General features: G+C 34.0%; 1 protein-coding gene across 2 annotated transcripts in view; it reads right to left on the bottom strand.

Moving 5' to 3' along the window:
* The window catches only part of AKAP9 (A-kinase anchoring protein 9), a 156,680-nt gene that overhangs the window by 22,951 nt on the left and 109,101 nt on the right, over positions 1-24,628 (bottom strand). Inside the window, exons 24-35 of one of the 2 annotated variants that reach the window (XM_067042493.1) lie at positions 18,410-18,572; positions 17,405-17,617; positions 16,406-16,444; positions 14,789-15,021; positions 13,705-13,824; positions 11,985-12,161; positions 11,191-11,295; positions 6,453-6,605; positions 5,897-6,076; positions 3,615-4,664; positions 1,292-1,432; positions 315-803 (exon numbers count right to left, since the gene is read on the bottom strand). In XM_067042493.1, coding sequence (XP_066898594.1) covers positions 315-803; positions 1,292-1,432; positions 3,615-4,664; positions 5,897-6,076; positions 6,453-6,605; positions 11,191-11,295; positions 11,985-12,161; positions 13,705-13,824; positions 14,789-15,021; positions 16,406-16,444; positions 17,405-17,617; positions 18,410-18,572 — 3,063 coding nt within the window. Of the gene's footprint in view, positions 1-314; positions 804-1,291; positions 1,433-3,614; positions 4,665-5,896; positions 6,077-6,452; positions 6,606-11,190; positions 11,296-11,984; positions 12,162-13,704; positions 13,825-14,788; positions 15,022-16,405; positions 16,445-17,404; positions 17,618-18,409; positions 18,573-21,501; positions 21,763-24,628 lie in introns of those variants that run through there. The other variant, XM_067042494.1, reaches the window with a different exon arrangement.

The following is a 24,628-nucleotide window of genomic DNA, read 5'->3' as shown; positions in this document are numbered from 1 at the left end:
AAATGAAATATTCATGGTATAAATATCCATAGTACTTACTTATCCATACAGTAAGTCTTTAATTTTTTTTCTTCATGGATATTACCATAATAATAAGAGACATTAATAAATTAAGGAATGATAACGTTGGGTTCTAAATCTGCACAGGAGCTTTGTGGAACATTATTATTTGACTCTACACAATGCAAAGATTTTAAATTGTAATTTTATCATAAAGAAGAGATTGCCCCAAATTTCTTTGTCTCTTAAAAACATAGAATTCTGGGGAAAAAAATCATAGAATATTGAAAAATCACAGTATGAAAACCAAATACCTCTTTAGATCTCAGACACTGTATCACTGACTTCAAGGTACCACATTCCTCTGTCAGTAACTGAACAGCAACATAGTGATCTCTCTTTAAGGTTTCAGTTTCTGAAATATGTCTGGATTCCATATCCAGAATCTCAGCAGCATGTAGTTCTTGCATCTGCTCAATTTTTTCAGTAAACTGATTAATTACTTCAGTGACTTCCTCTGATGAACATTCACTCCGTAAATCAATTTGGATTCCTGCATTTCTAACAAGAATTTGTGGAGTCTGATTGCTGCTGTTGACCTTGAGAGTCCCATCTGTCTGTGATGCAGAGCTCCTACCCACTTCTATAAGAAGTGGCTCTAACGTGCAGAACTTTCTGTTTTCTTGTACCTCAGTATTATCTTCTTTTTCTAAGACGCACGATAATTTCTCTTCTGCCTTTTTGAGTTGATCCCTAACTTGGCTTAAATCTTTCTGGAGAAATGCCATATTTGTTTCTTTTACCTAAAACATAATGAACAGTAGAACATTCAGTTTAAAATATCACATGTAGAATTTAGGGTAGAGAGGAGAGTGTAATTCACACTAATATGTTCATTTTCCTCAGAATAACAGGAAAAACATTTCAGAAACACTCACAGTTTTCATCTATATTCACATATATGTATAGTCACAGATTACCACAGAAGTGAAATCATTTGATCAGCCTCTACTTTTGGTTCTCAGGGGATATACAGTACTCTGTAACATGTCTTTCTCCTCTTTCATTAACAGACTAGAGATTAAAAGCATCCCCCTAAAAAAAGATTCCAAGGAAAACCAAAGAAGAAAGATGACAGTAACGAAACTATATAATACCTTTTCATCAAATTTACAAAAGATTTTTTTCTAGATGTTAAGTTATAGATCTGGGTTTGTTTTCATATAAGAGAATATACACTTTGAAATAAAATTAAGATAGGTAGAAATCGGAGCTATGTTACTTATTTTACCAAAAGCTCTTCTTGAAGTTTTTCTGCCTTCTCTTTGTAACTGGCAAATTCTTCTTTGGTAGCTGCTGACTCAGCTGTAAGAGTCTCAAATCGACCAAAAAATTCATTTTCTTCACTGGTATGAATCAGCTCAGTAGTTGTCTAAATGGCAGTGGAAAACATGAACACGTTATTTTCAAAAAACAAAGCCAAGTTCAAGGTACTTGTGAATTCCAATAAAGCTTTTTCAGGAAAGACTGCTTATCAGATAAAAGGGGTTAAAATGATCCATGTTCTTTCAACAGGGAAACTCTTCACAACCATCATTTTATATTTTCTTTAATTCTTTATTTTAATTTTTTTGGCTGCATCGGGTCTTCACTGAGGCACACGGGATCTTCGGCTGAGGCATGAGGGACCTTTCACTGCAGCATGCAGACTTCTCTCTAGTTGTGGCGTTTGGGTTTTTTTTCTTTTTTTCTCTGCTCTAGTTGTGGCGTGCAGGCTCCAGGGTGTGTGGGCTCTGTAGTTGTGGTGCACAGGCTTAGTCACCTCACGGCATGTAGGATCTTAGTTCCCCGACCAGGGATTGAACCCACATGCCCTGCATTGGAAGGTGGATTCTTTACCACTGGACCAACGGGGAAGTCCCCATTTTATATTCTTGAGACAGTAAGAAAAGAATGATATTTCTGGGAATGAAAGGTAAATCATGTCATTAGAATGTATCCTAAAATTTTATAATTAATGAAAATAGTTTACCCATTCAAAAAAGTTTCATATTTATATCACTTTCCTCAAAAGATACCACGTGTTACTTTAGAAGTTCTATATTTATGGAAAAGTCACATAACTATTTTATTTTAAAATATTTATTTATTTTAATAAATTTATTTATTATTTTATTTTATTTTTGGCTGCATTGGGTCTTTGTTGCTACACGTGGGCTTTCTCTAGTTGTGGCGATCAGGGGGCTACTCTTCATTGTGGTGCGCGGGCTTCTCATTGCAGTGGCTTCTTTTGTTGCAGAGCTTGGGCTCTAGGCGCCCGGGCTTCAGTAGTTGCAGCACATGGGCTCAGGAGTTGTGGCTCACGGGCTCTAGGGCGCAGGCTCAGTAGCTGTGGCGCATGGGCTTAGTTGCTCCACAGCATGTGGGATCTTCCCGGACCAGGGCTCGAACCCGTGTCTCCTGTATTGGCAGGCAGATTCTCAACTATTGTGCCACCAGGGAAGCCCAAATATTTATTTATTTATTTATTTTATTTTTGGTTGCGTCGGGTGTTAGTTGGGGCAGGCGGGATCTTCGGTGCGGCATGCAGGATCTTTTGTTGAGGTGCATAGGCTCCTCATTGCGGCGCATGGGCCTCTCTCTAATTGTGGTATGTGGGCTCAGTAGTTGCAGCGTGCAGGCTCCAGAGCACATGGGCTCTGTAGTTGTGGCTCATGTGCTCAGTAGTTGCGACATGCGGGCTTAGTTGCCCCGTGGCATGTGGGATCTTGGTTCCCTGACCAGGGTTTGAACCCGCGTCCCCTGAATTGGAAGGCAGATTCTTAACCACTGGACCACCAGGGAAGTCCCATCACATTACTGTTTTAAATATCATTTACAGTAATTTATACAGTTCCAGTGAGCTAGGAGGAAAAAGCCGAGTAAATGGAAAGAATTGTTTTCCTTTGCGAAATAAATATTTATAGAATCCTAATATATCAGTTAATTTCTGGTGTTCAGATAGGACTATACATTAACTTCTCAAAATTATAAATATATAAAGTGAGAATTTGGAAATTAAAGTCCTTTCACACCTGTCCTATCCTATGCTAAGAAATAACTGTGATTTCAGATCTTTACATAAGTAGACTTAAAGGGGTGAAAGGATGAAATCTATTATGAGCTATAAAATCTGCAAAAGTGAATGACTTAACACTCATACATTAATTCACTAGAACATTAATATATTTTGACATTTTCATTACTTAAAAGGCATGATGACCACTTAACATGCATGTCAGAGGAAAAAGGAAAAAACCCACACAAATTCCAGAGGACATTTGCTATACTTAACGTTTCCAAGTTTCTTCTGACTGCTCTACTTAATGACTATGGTAGTGAAATAAATATTGTGATTTTTAAGACCACAAAATATAGTTTGTATCCATTGTTCTGGTGATAATAATGACTGTATGGAATGGTAATATTTTTTATAAAAACCCTTTATATATGAATTGCTAGACGTAAAGAACACTGTATTTAATTTAATAAATGAGCAGTAAGTTTAAGGAACAGGGAAAAGAGAGTTAGTTTCTTAGGGTATTTAAGTGGAAAAAAATCAAATACAAACTAACCTTGAGAACTTCAAAATCTCCTAGAGGGCTTCTCTTCCTTTCTTTGCTTCCCTGTGTTTTCTCATTGTCCTCCAATAGCTTCTGTAGTTCTAGTAGCTTCTTTTCTTTTTCCAAAGCATTTTTTTCTGCAGTTTCTACCTGCATTTCAACCACATGGCTTTCTAATTCTGATTTTCTCAAGGTCAGTGCTGACAAATTTGACTCCACCTCATTTTCTGTTAGTTGGTTTAAATTCTGTATATTTGTTCCTCCAGGTTCTGGTGAAACTGCTTGTTTATTGTGACAGAATTTTGCATATTCTTTAACTGCTTCAAGTTGGACCTGACTCACAAGAGCAGCAGCCACCTTTTCCTCAAGTATATTTTGCAGGTTTGCCATCTTCTTTATCAATGCTGCTTTTTCAGACTGGCCTTGCTCCTGCAGGTCCTTTATTTGTTTATGACATTGGGTAAGTTCTAAGTCCTTTGCACTCACAGTGCTCTCAAGTTGTAGCACCTGTGTTTGCAAACTGCTTACGGAAACTTTGCTGTTTTCTTCAAAAGATTTGAGGTAAGTCGGATTTTCTAGGGGTTTACGAGCAGCCTCAGTAAGGACTACTTCTAATCCAGGTTTGTTTCTACTCAGATCATCTACAGCCATGTTAACACTTTTCTCTGGTATACTATGAATTTCTTCCATATTTTCACGTTCTCTCTTTAAGCTACATAATTCTTGTGTTAGCTGGTTCATTTTTAAATTGGTTTCTTTAAGTACACTTTTTGTCAAGGCCATTTCTTCATTAGTGGTTTCTACTTGTTGTTCCAAAGCTAGTTTTTCAGCTATTACTATATCCAACTGATGTTTTAAACTATCTGCTTCTTCTGGGAGAGAATTAGTAACCACCGATGTCTTCTGTTCAATATTTGCCAATTCCTGTTGAAGCTTCTCAATCACTTCATTGAGCTGCTCAATTTCTTCTTCTCTATTTTTCTTCACACGTTCTTGATCACTCATCAAACATTCTATCTGGGTTTCAAGATCCCTTATTAGTTCATTTTTTTCTTCAATAACCTATTAACAAAAAAGTAACATATACAATAAATATGTATTTATATTTAGGGAATTTTATTTTAGTTTAGGACAGGATCTTAAAGTGTTGATCACACACACAAAAATAATTTACTTCTCAGACATCCTAAATTAATTTTAATATAGACCAACAGTCCTCCATCACATCAAACAAGGACCTTATTTAGAACTTCATTCAGAAAGTCATTAAACATAAAGTGATTTAGGCATTTAATAGATGATTTCCTGTAAGTAAAATAGTCAATATCAATACAATCTAATAGAAAAGGATGCAGTATTGAAATATAACAGTCTATAACAGGACAAAGTACTGAAATAAAAGTCTAAAACAGTGCTCAAATGTCATTATCTTATTTAACTCACACAAAATAGAATTTTTAATAGATTTGGTTAGAGTGATATGATGAAATCTGAGTCACAAGAGACTCCCTATAAAACATCAAAAATCTTTGACAATGTTAGGAAGGGATAAACATATACATAGCTTGTTAAACCAGTATGTCTTATTAAATTAAAATTAATGGGTGGGTTTCCCTGGTGGTGCAGTGGTTGAGAGTCCACCTGCCGATGCAGGGGACACGGGTTCGTGCCCCGGCCTGGGAAGATCCCACATGCCGCAGAGCAGCTGGGCCCGTAAGCCATGGCCGCTGAGCCTGCGTGTCCGGAGCCTGTGCTCCACAACGGGAGAGGCCGCAGCAGTAAGCAGCCCACGTACCACACACACACACAAAAAAATTAATGGGTAAAAGAGAATTAAAGTTTTACTTGGTTTTTACATTCACAAAGAAACTGAAAAATAACCATCTTACCCTTTAAAATTCTAGCTTAGCCACTATAGAAAACAGTATGGAGGTTCCTTAAAAAACTGAAAATAGAGCTACTGTATGATCCAGCAATCCTACTCCCAGGCATGTATCCACAAAAGACAAAAACTCTAATTTGAAAAGATACATTCACCCATGAATGTATCTTTTCAATGTTCACAGCAGCGCAAGTTACTATACATAAAACAGACAAAGAACAAAGATATACTTTAAAACACAGGGAACTCTGTTTAATATTTTGTAATAACCTATAATGGAAAATAATCTGAAAAAAAAAAAAACCTAGATCACTTTGCTGTACACCTGAAAGTAACACAATATTGTAAATCAACTATACTTCAATTAAAAATAAAAATAAAATCTAGTTGTAATAATTTTAAATTAGTGTACCTTGTTATCTGTTGTAATTTTAAGTTGATGCTGAAGTTTTATAATTTGCTCATTCAATTGGTTAATTTCTACCTCTTTTTCCTGCATTATTTGAGCAAATTTCCCAAATAGTACATGTTGGTCCTGGGTAGAGATAGGAACAGCTTGCTTTATGGCAAATCCCAGTTTCTCCATTTCATCCTAGGATCAAAAATAACCATCCCAGTTGGATAGGGCATTACACGTGATTTTCGGAACATTCTGTCAATTAACTCTTACCAAGCTATAGCATCTAAAACATACAAATGAAAAAAAAAAAATCAGAGCTATTATATAATTATTGTAAATCAATAATTCTTAAAATGTTTTGATAAAGTTCTCAAAAATTTTTCATTTCTGATGAATTCAAATGTTTATGTTGGCTTGCAGATAAATTCCATGCAAATCCATCTGCAGCTAATGCTCCTCTTTTAAGTATTATTTAGCGGCTGGATTTAGCAAAAGCTTAATACTGCAACTACTACACAAGACAAAAACAATGAATTATTTAGAGGCAAAGTTTTCCTTAAGTAATTACCTTAAATAATTTGTTTTCTTGTTCAAGTTCTTGTAGGCGGGTAGTAGATTCCTTCTTCTGTATTTCTAATTGCATATGTAGTTGCTGGACTTCTTCATTCTTATTTTCCAGTTCTTCTCTGAACTGTTCTAACTGTTCTTCTAAGTTTGTGATCTTTGATACCAAAATTATCAAAAGGAAAGAGAAAAATCTGTTCATACAAATGTTTATTTGTCAAGAGAGAATGAAGAGTGCTGTATTGGCTCTATAGTATATATGCTTAAAACACATGAGCCATGAGAATAAAGGAAAGGGGTTTGTCTAAGCCAGATGTAACTGTATGGTTTCTAGACATTTTCAAACTAAACACCTTTAAACCATCCTGCCCAAAGCAAAGACGAGATCTTCAGAGGAAGGATACAAGGAGACATTTCCTACCTAAAATTATCCTCTGATAAAGCACAAAAGAGTCATGGGAGGACAGAAAAGAGTCCACATTTTAGATCTTATTTTATGTTAAATTAATTGCTATTAAAAATGCTCAAGAAAGCTGTAGAATTAGGTCAGTTATTTTAGCCACCAAGTGAGATTAGCTCAATTTAGTCCATATTAATACTTAACCCAATGAAAGGTTTGGCAGCCATGTGCCTTATTTGAGCAGAAGGAAGCAGAGGTAGATGCCAAGAGCAAGAGACCCTTCGGTCTGAAATAACAGAAACTTAAAGAGTAAGTCAGTAAAACCATTTTAGGAGAAAATTAGAGTGTTCCTATATGTAGGACAACTGAAATTCAGCTCATTTCTGAGCACAGATTACCACTAATGGTAAAGCAATTGCTCTCTGATGGTTATGTAGAGACTGAAACTAGTGATGAATATTACGAGTTTGGTTTAATATTTGGGTTTGGTTGAGGAGAGGAACAGTCATTTAGCTCAATGCTTTGTAGCTTCTTAATACATTTTTAATGAATGGATTTTCAAATGTGTATTTACCTATGATCAAAATTGCTGCATTAAAAGCAACCTAAGACACAAGAGCAGCATTTAGTGGCAGCTGGCTCAGAAAGTACATATATATCATTTATTACCTTAGAACTTGAAAGGGGGCATATTCTGATTACACACCAATATGTAATCAGAATCATATCTTAGCATTAGCAAGGCAAAGAACTTCAGAATCATTTAGCCTAATATTTCATTAATAGAAATCATACTGATATTAGTAACAATAGCCATCATTTATAGACAATTTACTGTTAGGCACTGCATAAGATGCTTTATATGTATTATTTTTTTAAAAACCCTATAACAACTTTATGAGATCTTTACTAGGATTATTTCCATTTCAGAGATGAGGAAGGGGGTCACTGAGAGAGGAGCACCTTGACCTGCAGTCACAAGGCTAGTATGTGGAAGCCAGTTTTTGAACCTCAGGAGTTTACCTCTGGAAGCTTACATTATTAACTATCATTTATCCTGCTTCTAATAACTAATGTCTAAGACATATTTAAATAATTTAACAATGATACTAAACTCAGTAGGCACACCTTAAATATAGTTAGTAGTTGTGCATATGTAATTATCAGGTTAGTTTGTTGAAAATTGTGATGATTATATCTTCTTCAAAGTTACCTAATATAATGGTATTTACACTTATTCCTATCTTCTACAACTACTTCTGATGACATGGTATTATTTCAACACATACATAGATATTTAAGTTCAAAATTGCTGCCCTTGCCCTGCCTCACCTGATACTTATTTCCTTTTTTGATAAAAAAGTTTATGGTCAAATTCTTAGCCTTAATATTCGAAGAGTGGTCCCTGGAGCAGAAGTGGCCTTACCTGGGAACATGTTAGAAGCACAGATTCTCAAGCCCCACCCCAGACCTACTGAATCAGACTCTTAATTTTAACAAGATCCCCAGGGGATTCATATGCACATTAAAGTTTGAGAAGCACTGGTCTAAAGCACTAACATTCCCATCATAAGTAGCTGAACTTGAGGCATCAAACCAGAGACTTCAATTCCCAAAATGACACTGTAAGGCATTCTCTCCTCTTACTCAGCCAGACTCCAGTTGCAGTCCCTGGCTGTCTTATTACTGAGTCTATGACAACCAAAACCCAGAAAACTATTATTAAGGTCTAAAAATAGAATGGTAGCTTTCTGGTTTACCTTTGTTCTATTTAGCTACTAAATGATAACTAGACTGTTTGGATTACATTAATTTGCACCTACTTGTGTTTTAAGTATTCTCTTTTGTGTGTTTGTGTGTGTGTGTGTATGTATGTATGTATGTATGTATATGTGTGTATACATATCCTAGTTAGATAGGAGATTCCTTGAAGATCGGTACTGGTTTTACAATTGGACAGTGGTGTTCTACACATAGGAGTTCAATAAATGTTGAATGACAGTCTATAATACTTCTCACCAACAGGGCAAAACATGCCCGGATGTTTTGGCAGTATAGCATCACAGGGCTCCAGAATCAGAGAAATCGAGGATGAATTGTTTAACCACTTACTGTGGGACCATGAGCAAGTTCCTTAACCTCTCTTAAGATCTGGTTTACTCATGTGTAAAGTGGAAATATCAATAGAACCTATCCTCAGGGAGACTGCAATGGTTAATGACATAAGGCGTTTAAAATACTTAGCACTTTCTAGCACAGACTTCAACAAAGTTAACTATTATTATTTACTATTGCCATTTGTAAGCTAGGTCTCTTTAACTCTATAAAGAGCTAAAACCTTCACAGAGCTAAAGCCTAACTGAAGGCATCTTTTTCTTAAATAAATTCTTCCTTCTATTTCTCTCCAAATTATTCTCCTTCTCTTATCCATCCTGAAATTCCTATCTTCTAAGGTTTTCTTCTCTTTCTATTCATTATGAATTTCTAAATACTGTAATAAACTTAAAAAAAAAGTTTTACACAAACTTAGGCTATGAGAGTACTGGGAAGTATCAGATATAATGACACATAGACATCTTATGTTTATATTGTCAGATATCTGAAAACATCTGCCTAGTACAGGAGAGAATGCTTAAGAAGTTATTTTCATTAAGAGATATATGTTTCAATTTTACATTCCTATCTTTCAGTCTCCAGTTACTGAGTGAGTGGGTTCTGACAGCATACTTGTCACCGTTATTCAAACGTGAATAACGGTGACAAGTATTAGTAGACCAATGTTTGCCATCAGAACATGTCGGCCTCTGTTTCATATGTAAACACTAGGAGCTGGTTGACAGAAGCTCTCTAAGGCCTCTTGTAGTTCCAACAACTATGATTCTAAGTAAATGGTAGGCAGTTATCGGATACTTACTTCAAGAAATTAAGGTGTTAAGTAGCATTAAATAAAATTCAAATGACAATAAAAATATAAAATTAGTAAACTTAATCAGTTATCCATAATCAATTATCATTGCCTTTGTGACCAGTTTTGGAGTTCCATCTTTTTAGAAAGCAGACAATTTATTTGATTATTTAGTATAAGGTAAATCTTGAAATGTTAATTCTTTTCGGAACACAAAGAAGTGGTTACATATCAACAAAAATGTTCTCTGTCTCTCACATAAAAGCCAAAAAACAAAATAAATACGATCTCTTAGATAAACAGTAGTCAGTACTACGTGAAAATGAGAAAATAACCATTCTCATGGAAATGATTATTTCCATTAGCCGTTTATATAATGACTTTTTCCTCCTCCAAACTACAAGTCCTCCAAGCTATAGTTTTAGCTGACATCTAAATCATTTTTCTATTTTTCAAAGCACTCATTAATATACTGTTTATATTCAATAAATATTTCTTAAAATACATCAAATGTCCTGAGAAAATTATATGGAAAGAGATTAAAATGTAATTAAAATTTTTGAAACATTTAAAATATATAGCTAGATGACATAGAGTACACTATGCTTTAGAAAAACTAATGGTAGACAAAGGTTTAAATAATTACGAATTGGAAATTATTGCTGTTTTAAAAGTGCATTTTCTGGGTTTTTTTTTTTTTTTTTTGGAAACGGAGGGAGTAGAAAAACATAAAAGAACTTTATAGTATTACTTTATTATTAATCTTTTGTTTTAAGAACATGTTTAGCACACTGTAAAAAGGCACTATTATCTCCCAGGGCAATACAACTTAAAAAAAAACAAAACCCACAGCAAAGTAGCAGTAATTCAAAGCCTATGGTAAGGTCAAGAGGAAGATACTGCCTTGTGCCCAAACCCTACTATCTCTCTGCACTCTCCTCTTCACTGAATTCATACCTACCAAACCAGCCACCTTTTCTGTCCTCAAAACTTCCTTCCTCCCGTGTCCAAGCGTTTTTACTTGTCCCCTCTTCTTCATTCCAGTTTATTGGTTCAAATGTTTACTGTCTTCCAAGTTCAACTTAGGCAATAAGCTAAGAAACACTCTAAACTTTGGTTTTAGACCATAAAATTCATTCTAATCAAATTATATTTTCTAAAATAATTCAAGCCACACTTCGTCATTAAAAATAAACTTACCTGGGGCTTCCCTGGTGGTGCAGTGGTTGGGGGTCCGCCTGCTGATGCGGGGGACGCGGGTTTGTGCCCCGGTCCGGGAGGATCCCGCATGCCACGCGCAGAGCGGCTGGACCCATGAGCCATGGCTGCTGGGCCTGCGTGTCCGGAGCCTGTGCTCCGCAACGGGAGAGGCCACAGTAGTGAGAGGCCCGCGTACCGCAAAAAAAAAAAAAAAATAAATAAATAAAATAAACTTACCTCTTTTTCCTTTCTGTCTATGGCGTCTCGCTCAGCCTGCAATTGTATTTCTAGAGACAATTCCGCTTTAGCTTCTACAGATCCAAATTGTTTTCGGTCCTCTACCTTTAAATATGTAAGAATTTTCTCAAAATTTCAGACATTAAATCCTGATTAACCATTTTAATTGGAGAAGTAGCAATTCTATTTCTCTAATTAGAAGTAGATAATCTACAATAGTGAATGATCAAAAGTTACAACATTCAGTCTTGAATGCATTTTATACAAATTAAGACAGGAATTGCTTGACAATCTTAAAATTCATTTCTCAGATAAAATGAAGGCTATCCCCTCAACTGCTCCCCTCCCAATTTCCTTATCCTGATCTTCTTTCATTCATTTTTGCTTTCTTTTTTCTTTTTTTTTTCATTTTTGCTTTCTGTAGCATAACAGAAACAGATCTCATTGCTTCTTAGTTCGGGGTAAAGCATCAGCCTAAACTGGTGCCTACAGCTTTTTCACTTTGCTATTATTTTAGAATCACAAACTTACTGATGGTTAAAAGGGCAATTAATTCTTCTGGTTTAATTAATCTTTCTTTATCATGACTCAGATATGCAAGGAACATTTGGAGATAAGAATAAACAGAAATGGTTATGATGTCAATGAAGACCTCAAGATATATACATTATGCAATAATATCAACAAAGCATCATCAGTGATTTTTTTTAATTAAAAAAAAACTGATGTTCATGTAACTAAGAGTAATCTGTACTAAAACACTTGATAAAATTAACCCAAAGAAAATGTCACACCTTTTGAAAACTGTCCGTACTCACGAGTAAGGCTTGCTCCAATTCCCTTACTCTGAACTCCAGTTTCTCAATTTCTTCATTACGTTCCTGTATATCCCTCTGAAGCTGCTCTTTAGAGAGCAAAAGCTCACTGCACTTGTCTGTTTTTTCTTTCAGATGATTTGTTAACTGTTCAACCTGGAAATATAATAGGCAAAAACTGTAATGTTAAAAAATGTAAGCATGTTAATAATATATCTATCCTCATTTCAAAAAGGATTTTTAGATGCTATGCTAATTTTATTTTTGATAAGGATAGTGCCATTGTCTCCAACTACAGCAACGTTTTCTAAGTTGATACATCTAAGCAGTACGAGTAAACGAGAAATAATATTGCTTTCACCAAACCTTTTAAAAAAGTTCTCTTAAGACTAAGAGTTTCTCTAGCTAGGAAGAGCAACAATACATTTTTGAATAATGTTGAATTACAAGCTCTAATGGCACAGCCACACCAAAACCTAATAAAGAAAACAAGTTTACACAGTACTGACTTACATTTATATGTAAGATAAGATGACCTAAAAAACTTTCATGGATTATGTTTTTCTTCCCACAAATGGTTATATCGATACATATAATAATACAATGGTTCTAAATACCACAGGGATGGGAGGAAACTGGGGACCTTTAATACAGTCACTTGGAAAGCTTTGCAGCCTACAGATTCCACCAGCCCAGAATAGAGGCTGAGAGGGATTTGTGCACCCTGAAAGTTTCCCTAAGTGATTCTGATATGCAGCACCATTCAAGTGAATGGCTCGGTGATGGAAGGATACAGGAAGGATCAATAAGATAGCTTATGAAATTAGTTCTAAGCAAGTGAAGAGAGAAAGCTTATTTTAAAAAAAGAAATGTGATGGTAAGAAAAAAAGGAATTCTACCTTATTTCAGTGAGATACTGTCAGGAAATGGCACTTATTCCTCAAAACATTAGAAGAAATGCAAGCTTACATACAATTATAGGTTCAAGGATGACAGTAATATAGCATGAGGAGAAACTTTAACAATAAAAGGTGGACTAAGTTTGAAGTGAGGTCAAAGGAAAAGACAGTAAAGGAGATATGGCAAAATGGCACAATATACTGTTACAGTTAGATTTTTTTTTTTTAATTCTGAAAAAATCAGAAGCTGGGGACTCAGATCTGGCAAAGTAAGGAGAAAACAAACGGATCAATGATTTGGAAGAACATCAAATACACACATCCTTGCTAGTTTCTCGAAGTTTCATGAATGAGGCAGCTCACTCTTTTTAAATGTAAGAAAACAAATAGTAGGAAATGACAGGAAGTTCTAGAGCTTAAATATTCTTTTGAGTGTCAATGAACACAGAGCTACTTTTCACAATCTAAAAAAGTTAGGAACAAAATGAATAACTACAAACTCTGGGGATTGATAACTTTTCTACTGCTCCAATAGATAAGGCTGTTCTACAACAGTTTCCTTCTATTAAATGAGAATGTAAATAACATTTTACTACAGTGAGTTTATAGGTATTTTATATTATACTTGTTTGGAATTTTTAGGGTTTCAAGAACCTTCTCATATTGAAGTAATATAAGTTTCTGATTTTGAAGATTTATATACAATAGAAAGAACTCTTCTTGTTTTTTATTATATGCATCTTATTTTACACATAATATACAAATTATTGTATGGTAGACAGTATCAGTAAAATTCTTACCTCTCTAGTTTGATGTTCACTGATAGGCTGGAATCGAGGTATGACCTTAAGTTGCTGTTCTAGTTTCTGTATTTCCTGTTGGAATACATCTCTTTCGTGTTCTCTATCAATGGCTTGCTCCTGAAGTTTAATAATAATAGTAACTGAAGAAATAATATTTATTAAAGCTATTATTTTCCTTACTTCCCTTTAATTGTAGGCATAGTTTTGTTTGAAGATGAACAACTGATGATCACGGGAATACCCCAAACCAAAAAGGTTTATTAAAAAGATAACATTTGTTGTATGGTACATAACCTATTATGTCTCTTCAACAAAAATTTAAGCATTTAAATGTTATCTGAAGCACAACACTTTTAAAAATTCAAGTAATGTTAAACACAGAATGAAATAAATATGTTCTTCTTAAAATGAATTTACTTTTTTGGAAGAAAGGAGGAATTCCACTATTAATTTAGTCATTAGACAAAAAAAAGTAGAACAAATTGTGTAGTAAATCAATTTCTTTCATTTTAATCTAGGTTTTACACCTAAAATTATAAAATGTGTAAGAATCTTATTCTCTGATCTGTGAAGATAACACATGGCTTAAATGAAATCCCAAAGAAGAAAATCCATGTGAAATTAGAGACTTAACATCTTTTTGGAAGACAGTAATGACAGCATGACAACTGTTCCAGTCCTTTGCTTTCAGGGCACGGGACTTGTTACCTGTGTGTGTATCTTTTATGGGTTAAACAGTGGTGGCCAATTAGCTTTTAGGATCCTAACTTGCTTTGGCTATTGGTTAAGAAAAAGACTAGGACAAACTTCTTAACCATGAATTTGGAAAGGCTAACTGGTAGGGCTTACTCATAATCTGCCTGTATTGCTTTTAATTCTGAAAGCTGCACAATAAAAATTACTAGAATTTTTAATCAAAATACTATTTTTCAATTAATTAGTAGATGACACATATAGATGGAAATATTAGAATTTAAGTATTAGAATTTAAGAGTCCCTCCATAATTTAAAATCCACAACCTAGAAGAGCAGCAAGTAGCATTCCACTGAGAAAATTAATATTAATGTTGAGAATACTTACATCTAAAAATTTTCTCATTTTTTCTAACTGCTTTTCCAGTGCTTGGTTTTGCTGTCTTAAGTCCATTAGTTCAGCATTTTTTTCCTGTTCCAGCTCTATAAATCTACTGACTTGTTCCTCGACATCTATTTCTAGAGCTTTCACTTGTTTTTGAAGGTCATCGCATACTTTTTCAGCTTGACACTGTACCTCTAGTTTTTCCTTCATCAGTTTTTCTGTTTCCTGTAGTAATTCTGTTTATAAGTGCAAAAATATACTACATTAAATCACAATTAATGATGTTATGATAGTGAAACCACCCATAACTGTATTCAAATTTTAACTTCATGAAATAAAGGAGCCGAGTTTTACTTCAAACACATGTAAAAAAGGAAAATACTCTTATGAAAATATCAAAATAACATATTCCTATGTAAGTAAGCAAGCTAGTATCAATAAAATTGTACAGAATTAACAAAAAGAATATGTCCTGTCGCTAAAAACAATATTTTTGTGAAAAGAGCATAGCAAATGACGCCCTCAAAATCCACTTTCACTATAAGGAAAAGAGCAAAGTCTAACCAAATTCAAGTACAGAAAGAACTCACCTCAGGCAAAAATCAATTCATTTAAACCCATAAAGTCATTTTTATATGCATACACAATACACACAGAGATCAAATACTGAAAACCTTTAACCAAGGCAAGTAAGAGTTATAGAAAAGAAATACAACTAGAATCAGAATTTCCTATTAGCCTTACTCTATTAGATCCACATTCCTGACTTAGTCTTGCATGCTCACATGTATGTGTATCACAGGAAAATTGACAAGTATGAGAGGCAGTGTGGTGTGGTGCTTAAGAGCAAAGACTGTGGGTTCACATCCTAACTGCCACTTGTCTCTGTGACACTTAACATGATGTCCTTCAATTTCCTTATATGTAAACTGGGGATAGTAACAGTACTGAACTCTAAGAGTTATTGTGGAATCAAATGAGTTAATATATGCGAAGAACAGTGCCTAGACTACGGTAAGCACTACATATAAGTGTTAGCCATCATTATTAATATTAATCATACAATAATAAATTACATATAGCAAAGTAGAACAATTCTCTAATGAAGAAAATGGAAGGAATATAACTCTAGAGTCTTTACGCTAACTGGTCTGTCAACACTGTACTCAGGATTAGAAATCTACAGAAAACAGCTTTCCTTTTAAAACAATTTAGATGTTAATATAAAAGTTAATCAACCAGAAAGTCTATTAAATTTCACTGATCCTATTGATACCATCATCTTACATACTTCCTGATTTAGAACAGAGTAATCTGAAAACTCATAGGCTGTAAGAGTTTAATATATTTATTAAAGAAAAAAACTTTTAATAAACCAACGTTTTCTTTAAAAAACTGAAATGGTCATAAGCTCTGTGGAATAATATAATAAGATGATGGTTACTATGAATCTCAGTTGTTAATTCCAAATGTAAATAAGTATTTTTATTGTAAGAAGAGTTTTTCTGTTGTTAAAGAGAAAAACTGTAAGTATGAAACAAAACAGCAAAATTAAGAGATACGTTAGTTGGTTGAAAAATCCAAGGGTCACCCAATGGCCATGCAATTGTATAAACACACCTGCTCCAGGTGCTGCATCGACTGCAGCATCTACTAGTCCTATTAGGAAAGAAAAAACACACACAGAGAACAAAAATATGATAATTTACATGTCTTCTATTTCCTAAAATAGAATAATACACATACACAAAAGAATTAGAAGTAAAAGTTGAAACCACTGATTATTATCATTGGTAACATTTTCAGATGTATCAGTATTTCTTAGACATTTTACATGTATCATACATATACTTTCCACATTAAAAATTCCAACCCTAAACCTGTGCTAAACAAATTTGAGCAACCAGAAAAACTTCACCATATTACAAAAATGTATGTTGTATCTCTAAATTGATAAAATTCAATTAGACTACACATTTATAATCTGACTGCATGTGTAATATACAAGTGAGAAGATATGATTAAAAGGATTTAAAGTTCCACTGTTACAAAGACTGACATTTATTTTTTTTACCACCAAACAAACTTTAAGATGTTACCTAATGTCTCACTTAAGAAAAAATTAAAGGTTATTTGTAAACTTATTTATTCTTTGAAGTCCTGCTTATATTAAACTAGATGTCAGCCTGCTTCTAACAGCCAGTGACCTTTTCAATCTATTATCTTGCAGGCTGAAATAGACCTAACCTGCTCACTACTAGTGCAGGTTAGTGCTCTTACTTAGTTAATCCAAGTACACATTTTGCTGCCTTTCTGCAATTAAAAGAATTAAATCTTACACAGTTTAAAAAATATCCTGCCTCATTATATGCAGCTTTCTCTTTAGGCAGAGGTTTGAGGATAAATGAAGAATTATCTTTTTCTGTCAAAATATGCCAAAGGAGAAAGAAAAAAAATTGATTCCACATGGTTGGCTAATAAGACAATTACCAATAAGGTAGATTTTCTTATTATTTTTTGATCCCTATATAAAATGTATAGATAATGGCACTGAAAGGGGGAAAAAAAGTCATCTTGAACTTTTCAGGAATGTTTCATATAAAGTCTAGAAATACATACGCTGTTCAACTGGGCCTGCCTCAGCTTTCATAGCTTCCTTCTGCCTCGACAGTAATTCTCTTTCTTCTTGGATCTGCTGTTGCTCTGCTTCTAATTCTTGTAATCTATTACCTGCACATAACAACTCTTGCTCAAGGCGATCTATTATATCAGTTTTTTCCTGAATTTGCCTTTCAAAAAGCGTTTTTTCATCTGCATAGCCATCAATGACACCTATAAAATAAACAAGGAATGTAATTATTATTTCAAATTTTACCATTATATTTATATAAATAATAAAAGGTGTTCTGTTAGCAAATTTTAAATCATTCCAACCTATTAAGTCTTGAATGAATTTGCTGATGACAGCAGTTAACTATGGTGTGCTCAATACAGCCTTTTCTTATTAAATATGTCTAAATAAATTCCTCTGAATTTTCTATTTGTTATGCTAATGTATCATATCATGTAGGTATAACACACTTTATTAAATGGATATAAATAGATAGGTTCCTGGAAAGCTTAATATAAATCAGATGCTGTGAACTGAATCACATTTTAAATATACCAGAGAAAGTTGATATTTTAAGTGATTCTAGAAGGCCAACACCCACAACAGCATGGTAGGATATAAACAGCATGGAGCTTTACAGGCTTAAAAGCCTGGAATCACAATTTAGTGGTGACTGAACAATTTATTAGCATCTCTTTGCTCCAGTTTCCTCATCTTTAAATTGTAACAGTTGTCTTATGGTGGGATTATGGTAACAATGCACTATCATTCATTTCTGTATTTTCTAAAATTTTAAATACTTTCTATAATTCTACTAAGTACTTTTTATAATTAAAAAGATATATATAGTTTTAAAAACTGCTTAGAGGAATTCTGAAGACAAACTATAACTACTTTTCAATGGGCATTTGAAATTAAATGTAGACTGGTGGTTTCCAAACCTGGCTTGCACCACAATTTATTTTTAGACTTGAAATTTCTCCACCCTCAGTTGCCAATGGCAGGGTGCTCACCCTCAGCCTTACTGAGCTCCACAGCCAGCTGTTCTCTGGCCCTGCACTCCTCATGAAGGCGCTCTCGCAGTTCTTCTTGGCACTTAAGGGACTCTGTCACTTCTTGTTTCTGTCTAAATGACTCACGCATCAATTCTGTCTGTGTAACTTTCGCATGTTCCAGCTAAACAAAGAGGGAAAGTAGACGTGAAGGAAGACAAAGTGTTAAGAATACCAGTGTCATTCCCCATTAAAGATTTAAAAAAAGAATTTTAACTGAAAATAAAGATATACTGTTGAATTGTAGTCATTTAATATTTCTAGTGCATGCTAGTACTAGTAGGTAGAGTAAATCAGTAGATAAGTAGATTAGCTGTGTACATCTTTCCATAAGATATGTATTCTAATTTTATTGAACAACAAAAAAAGCTTCATATGCTATCATATGAAAAGAAATATAAAATTAATAAAACACAGGCCCGGGGCTTCCCTGGTGGCGCAGTGGTTGAGAGTCTGCCTGCCGATGCAGGAGACGCGGGTTCGTGCCCCGGTCCGGGAGGATCCCACATGCCGCGGAGCAGCTAAGCCCGTGAGCCATGGCCGCTAGGCCTGCGCGTCCGGAGCCTGTGCTCCGCAACGGGAGAGGCCACAACAGTGAGAGGCCCGCATACCGAAAAAAAAAAAAAAAAAAAAAACACAGGCCCTTTTGTATTTGGTAAATAATTTTATGTAACTATGTGTTCCATGATAAGCTTTATGTTTTCTGTATTTAACACTTATTGACTGCGACTCCTGCTGTACACTGTGAGGAACTAATAATAAATGATTAATGCAATGTCATCAATGAATAAAATCATAGTGGCACAACAAAATGAAGTTTAACCCATATTTTAACTAAAAGCTTTATACTTCTGTCCATTTGTGAAACATCTACAAGAGTCTAAATGAATATTCAGTTTATTTTCAAAACCTTAGAATATAGAGGCATTATCTATAAACACAGCCTCCTTAAAATGCTGTCATTGGCATATACTGACCACATTCTTAAACAATTTTTAAGATGGCAGTCAAGTACAGGCTCAAGGCCAAAGCGCTCAAAAACAGTGATCACTGTTATCAGCTGCATGAAATTGCAGAAAAGCACTATCTCTGCTTTAGTTTTCTGGGTTTCTTACTGCTAGCACCTGCATTATCTGTTTTTATTAAAACAACTACATGGCGAAAAACTGAGCTCAAATGTTTCTGGTATTTAATATTAACATCATTACATTAAAAAAAAATTTACCATAGCATTTTAAAATTTACCACAGCAAATAGATTTTAGAGGTACTAAGTAAAGCTTTTTGTGGTATCATTTTGTGGTTGGATAAATCAGTATCTCACATATCTATTGTACAGTTATTCTTGTTTTAATATGATGTTTTAAATATCATTCACAACCCATTACTTGAAAATAATATGCATACACATTTAAGATTCATAATGGAAAATTAAGCACGTATTTTAATCACAAAATATTTCCTAAAATATCTGTAATAATATGTTGTTACCTCAACAAAGATAAAACTTTATATATATTTTTACTTTTGACTGGCAAAAGACTATTTTCCTTTAAATGTGAATAACCAGTATACATTAATTTTTAAAATTAAAAAATGACCATAAAATATGAACTAATTTATAAAAAGCCCTGCTCCTGAACTTAGTCACAGCCTATATTCTAGAAATAAATCAACTGCTTTCACATGTACATATGTAATTTTTTTTCTGTACATTGTAAAATGGTTGCCTGAAATATATGAAATCTCTAAAAGAGTTCACAGCTGTAACTAATTAGGATATGAGTTTTTTGTTCCTTTTTCAATTTTACTGTACAAACACAACAATGAACTACAACAAAATAAACACTTGCTTTAGATAAGAAAAATAAGTTAGCTTCTATATTCTATTTTCTGACAAGATGTAAACCTGCCTTAAGATACATTTAAATATTACTATAAAACCATAAGAAATAACTTCAGTTTTACAAAGCAAAACAAAAAAGCTGGGGCTCAAATACAGTAGATCCAGGAAACAAATTTCACTTATTATAGAAGATGGCACCCACATTTACTGGAATAAGAGATTCATTCAAATATTTATTTAAATACATTATACTTTAAAATACCTCTTCCATCCAGTTAAGGTACAGTTTATTCCTAATGTTTATATAATACCTATAACCTAATACTTAATAATGTGAAATATATAAAAATATCATATAATTTAATAAACTTGCTACATTAAAAGTATGTATCATAGTAAATAATCTGTCACTTTAATATAAAAGCTTTAGGGGAGGTAATAAAACTATTCTAAAAGCATCTGTCTTGTTAAATACTAGCTAGTACATATAATTAAAGCCATGAAAGTCACAAAAAGTGGCAAATAACATACTAACTTGTAGTGAATCATTCACAACATTTAAGTGTCAAATGAACCTGAAATACTAACTATGCTAAATACCCTTAACACTGCTTATAACATACATTTCACATAAAAAGCAGAAAAAGGTATTTCCTCATAGGATTAGTAGGCATATTAAAAATAAGCTCCTTAGGGAGTTAGCAAAAAAACTGAAATAAGAACCCAGGTTTCCTTTTTTCTTTTCCAGAACTACAGGCAATATGTCATATGATTGTAAACATTTCCTAATTGGCTCAATGACAATTCACTTAGCTGTTTTAGGTATGACAATGCCTATTCCTTCAAATATAATCATTCCATTTTTACTCAGGATTGGCATCATAAACATATAGAAGTAAGATTCGTAAGGACAAGCAGGATCTTTTTAAACAGCTTGCCTGGCATGAGAGAACTGAAATATTATCTCATTCTGCTTTCTGCAATGAAAAATGTACCCAAGTTGGGGCTTGTGGACAAAATTTAGCCATTCAATACATTAATCATTACAGGATGAATGAATAGCAACACACCAAACAAGAAGAAAACAAGATTCTATTCCATTTACCCTTATCAAAGACATTTAAAGTTCATTTCTCATTACAGTTTTAAACTAAATGTATAAAAAACTGAAAGCATAAGACTATAAAAAACCAAATTTTTATACTTACTGAATAAGGAGGGGTAGGCAGGGAAATTTTGGAAATAAGTTTTAATGTATGCCCATTTCTTTTATGAATAAAATGAAAAATAGAAGTATTAACAATTACTGAGTTATTTTCATCCAAATGTTCACATAGAGGAAAAGGACGTGGTAAAGGCACCCGAGATTCAACCTCATAAATGTCTTCATCTTGTTCTTCCAACCACGAGCCACTAAGTTTGACAGTTGCCAAATAGGTCCTGCAAGAATCCATTCTAGAAGTTGTAGCTGCTAATTTTCCTCATTTGCTGTACCAGTTTTCCACTACACTAAAAAAGTTCTGTTTAGTTTATCCAGATATACCATAGCAGTATGAAAATTTCTCCTTAGCACTATCAAATAAACATTATAAAATTAATTCATACAACTAAACAACAAAAAAACCCCACAAATCTAAAAAGAACTAGATCTCCATCAGTCTTCATCAAAAAAACGAGAACAAAACAAAAACACAAAACTGAAAGCAAGCAAACATGTTTTTAATTAGAATAATTACTAAATTGTTGAAGAATGGAAGAATAAAAATATAAATATCTAATTAGCTAAGCAATAAAACTGCCTCCGGTATCAAAATATGTCTGTGGAAATAAAAGCCTTCCAAGCAGAACCTGGTAGGGAAAGTCAAGTTTTAAGTCTCCATAGTAGCAGTCTTAAAAAATGTAGTTGCAACATTATTTCCCTTGTTCTTGCTGCTTCACAAAGTGCTCTTCTGAACTGAGCTATTCAAATAGCCTCTCATGCTGAGCCAAAGAATTCTAGTCAGTGTCCCCAGGGGAAAGGTCAGAACAGAGGGTGTGATTTAATGTCTTTACCTATAGGTACACTGACAGGTGGAATCTGAATTCATACACCCACAAAAAAGCCTGCCTAACAGGATCCAAGTTCCACGTCAGAGCTCTGAAAAGGATATCTAGATAAGTTTATAATGCTTCTAAGATAAGCTAGTGTTTTTCCATTCCATTAAAAAATTGTTTTAATTTAAAAATGTGAAAACAAGTAGGTTTGAGTCCACATTATCAATTAGTTCTTCAACTATATCCAATAATCATAACTATTTCTGGAAAACTAAGTATTTCCTTTTGATATTTCCTTAAAATAATACTCATTCTTTTGAGTAGTCATTAAAACTAAACATAGTTTACATAACTAAACACAGATATAGTTTATAACATCAGTTACAAACTATTTCCACACTGAATTGTTTACAGAGTAATTCTTTTTTTTAAAAAAAAATTATTTATTTATTTTTGGCTGTGTTGGGTCTTCGTTTCTGCGCAAGGGCTTTGTCTAGTTGCGGTGAGTGGGGGGCCACTCTCCATCGCGGTACACGGGCCTCTCACTGTCGCGGCCTCTCTTGTTGCGGAGCACAAGCTCCAGACACGCAGGCTCAGCAGTTGTGGCTCACGGACCCAGCTGCTCCGCAGCATGTGGGATCTTCCCAGACCAGGGCTCGAACCCGTGTCCCCTGCATTGGCGGGCAGATTCTCAACCACTGCGCCACCAGGGAAGCCCCAGAGTAATTCTTAAGGAAAAAAAAACCCTCTTTTTAAAAGCTGCATTGTATATAATAATTGGTAATTATACCACTTAAGGTATCCTATGAATTCTGACTAAAATTTAAAAGCACAAGTGGTGTATAATGAATGGCCTTTTGGTAGCTCCAGAAACCTCGGCAATAGTGAATAAAACAGCTTCTCAGAATTTAAACGATGAACAACATACTTTTTAATATTAAAAATCCTCAATAGTGAAAGTTGTTTTAAATAAATGAAAAATCTTTCATTGTGGTGTCTTTTCTCTACCCAGTAACTAAATATCCTTAATTCACAAAACTTTTATCTACTATGGAAAAACACACTAAAGCAAGCACATCAACAAAAATCAATTTTATAGCCACTTTCACTATACAAAATATCTTTAGAGGAGTCAATACTCAAACCCTTCACAGTAAGTTAATAATTAGGGCAGAGAAAATAAGATTTTCTACAGAAAGCTCAGAATCTACAGGGATATGGTTTGGGGTAGCGGAGGGGCAGCTGCTTCCTAGAATTCCGGACTAGGCAATGACAGATTTCTGTTTATTATGGTTTCTTATGTGATGCCTCCAGTTAGTTTGTGAAACCATCATAACATCTGTATAAGATGGGGATCTAACCACACCACTGGTGCAGCTAAATTTGACTTTACTGGGGCTTCAGCAGATACAAAATCATCAACATCCTAGATGTTCACTTTATGAACTGGCTGGACCCATGTTCAACATATCAAACACCTCTCAAAATACTCTTTCTCAGCTCCCTCTGAGAATAAGTTTATTTTCATAACCTGGTGTCCAATTTCTCTTATTTGAAGCAAAAACAAAACCCTGAAAGTAAGACATATCCCTTTATAAACAGAAACATTTAAGTCAAGCCAAGAACTAACTACAAAGGAAAGAGAAGACTAGGAGGAAAAGGCTCAAAAAAGCCACAGAGTAAGATGACTCAGAATGGGGCAAACAGCCCTCATAACAGTCCATTAACTGATGGCATACCATATTAAATGTTCAGAAAGGTGACCCTGAATTAAAATAATTCAAATTATAGTCTATTTTTTCCCTACTTTTAAAAGCATGTAAAACCTGTGTTTATCCATGTAAAACAAAAATTTATAAGTAAGGTGTACCCCCTTATAACCAGGAACATAAGTCAAGGTTAAGAAACTAACCACAAAGAAAACAGTAAAATTAAAGGGGGAAAAGACTCAAAACAGCAGTAAAGACGATTTAAGATAGGGGCAAATAGATCTCCCCAAAACAGCATATTAACTGATGGTATATTATATATATCAATGTCCAGATAGATTACTTTGAATTGGAATAATTCAAATTATATTCTTTTTATTAAATTTTAGAAAGCACATAAAACCCTCTGCAATCAAAACCAGTTAAAATAATTTCAATTTTTAAGAGGACACCCTTTTAATTATCCAGACTAGCTATATCCCCTGGTTTCAGATAATCAAGATTTTAATTTATATTTAAAGGCTATTAATTTGCAGTATAGAGTTATGTTTTTAGCTTTACTTTAATTGTACAATATCAAGCTATTTCACTT

Source organism: Kogia breviceps, chromosome 9 (genome assembly GCF_026419965.1).
Source record: "Kogia breviceps isolate mKogBre1 chromosome 9, mKogBre1 haplotype 1, whole genome shotgun sequence".
Lineage (NCBI taxonomy): Eukaryota > Metazoa > Chordata > Mammalia > Artiodactyla > Physeteridae > Kogia > Kogia breviceps.
This window is presented reverse-complemented; position numbering and strand designations above follow the sequence as displayed.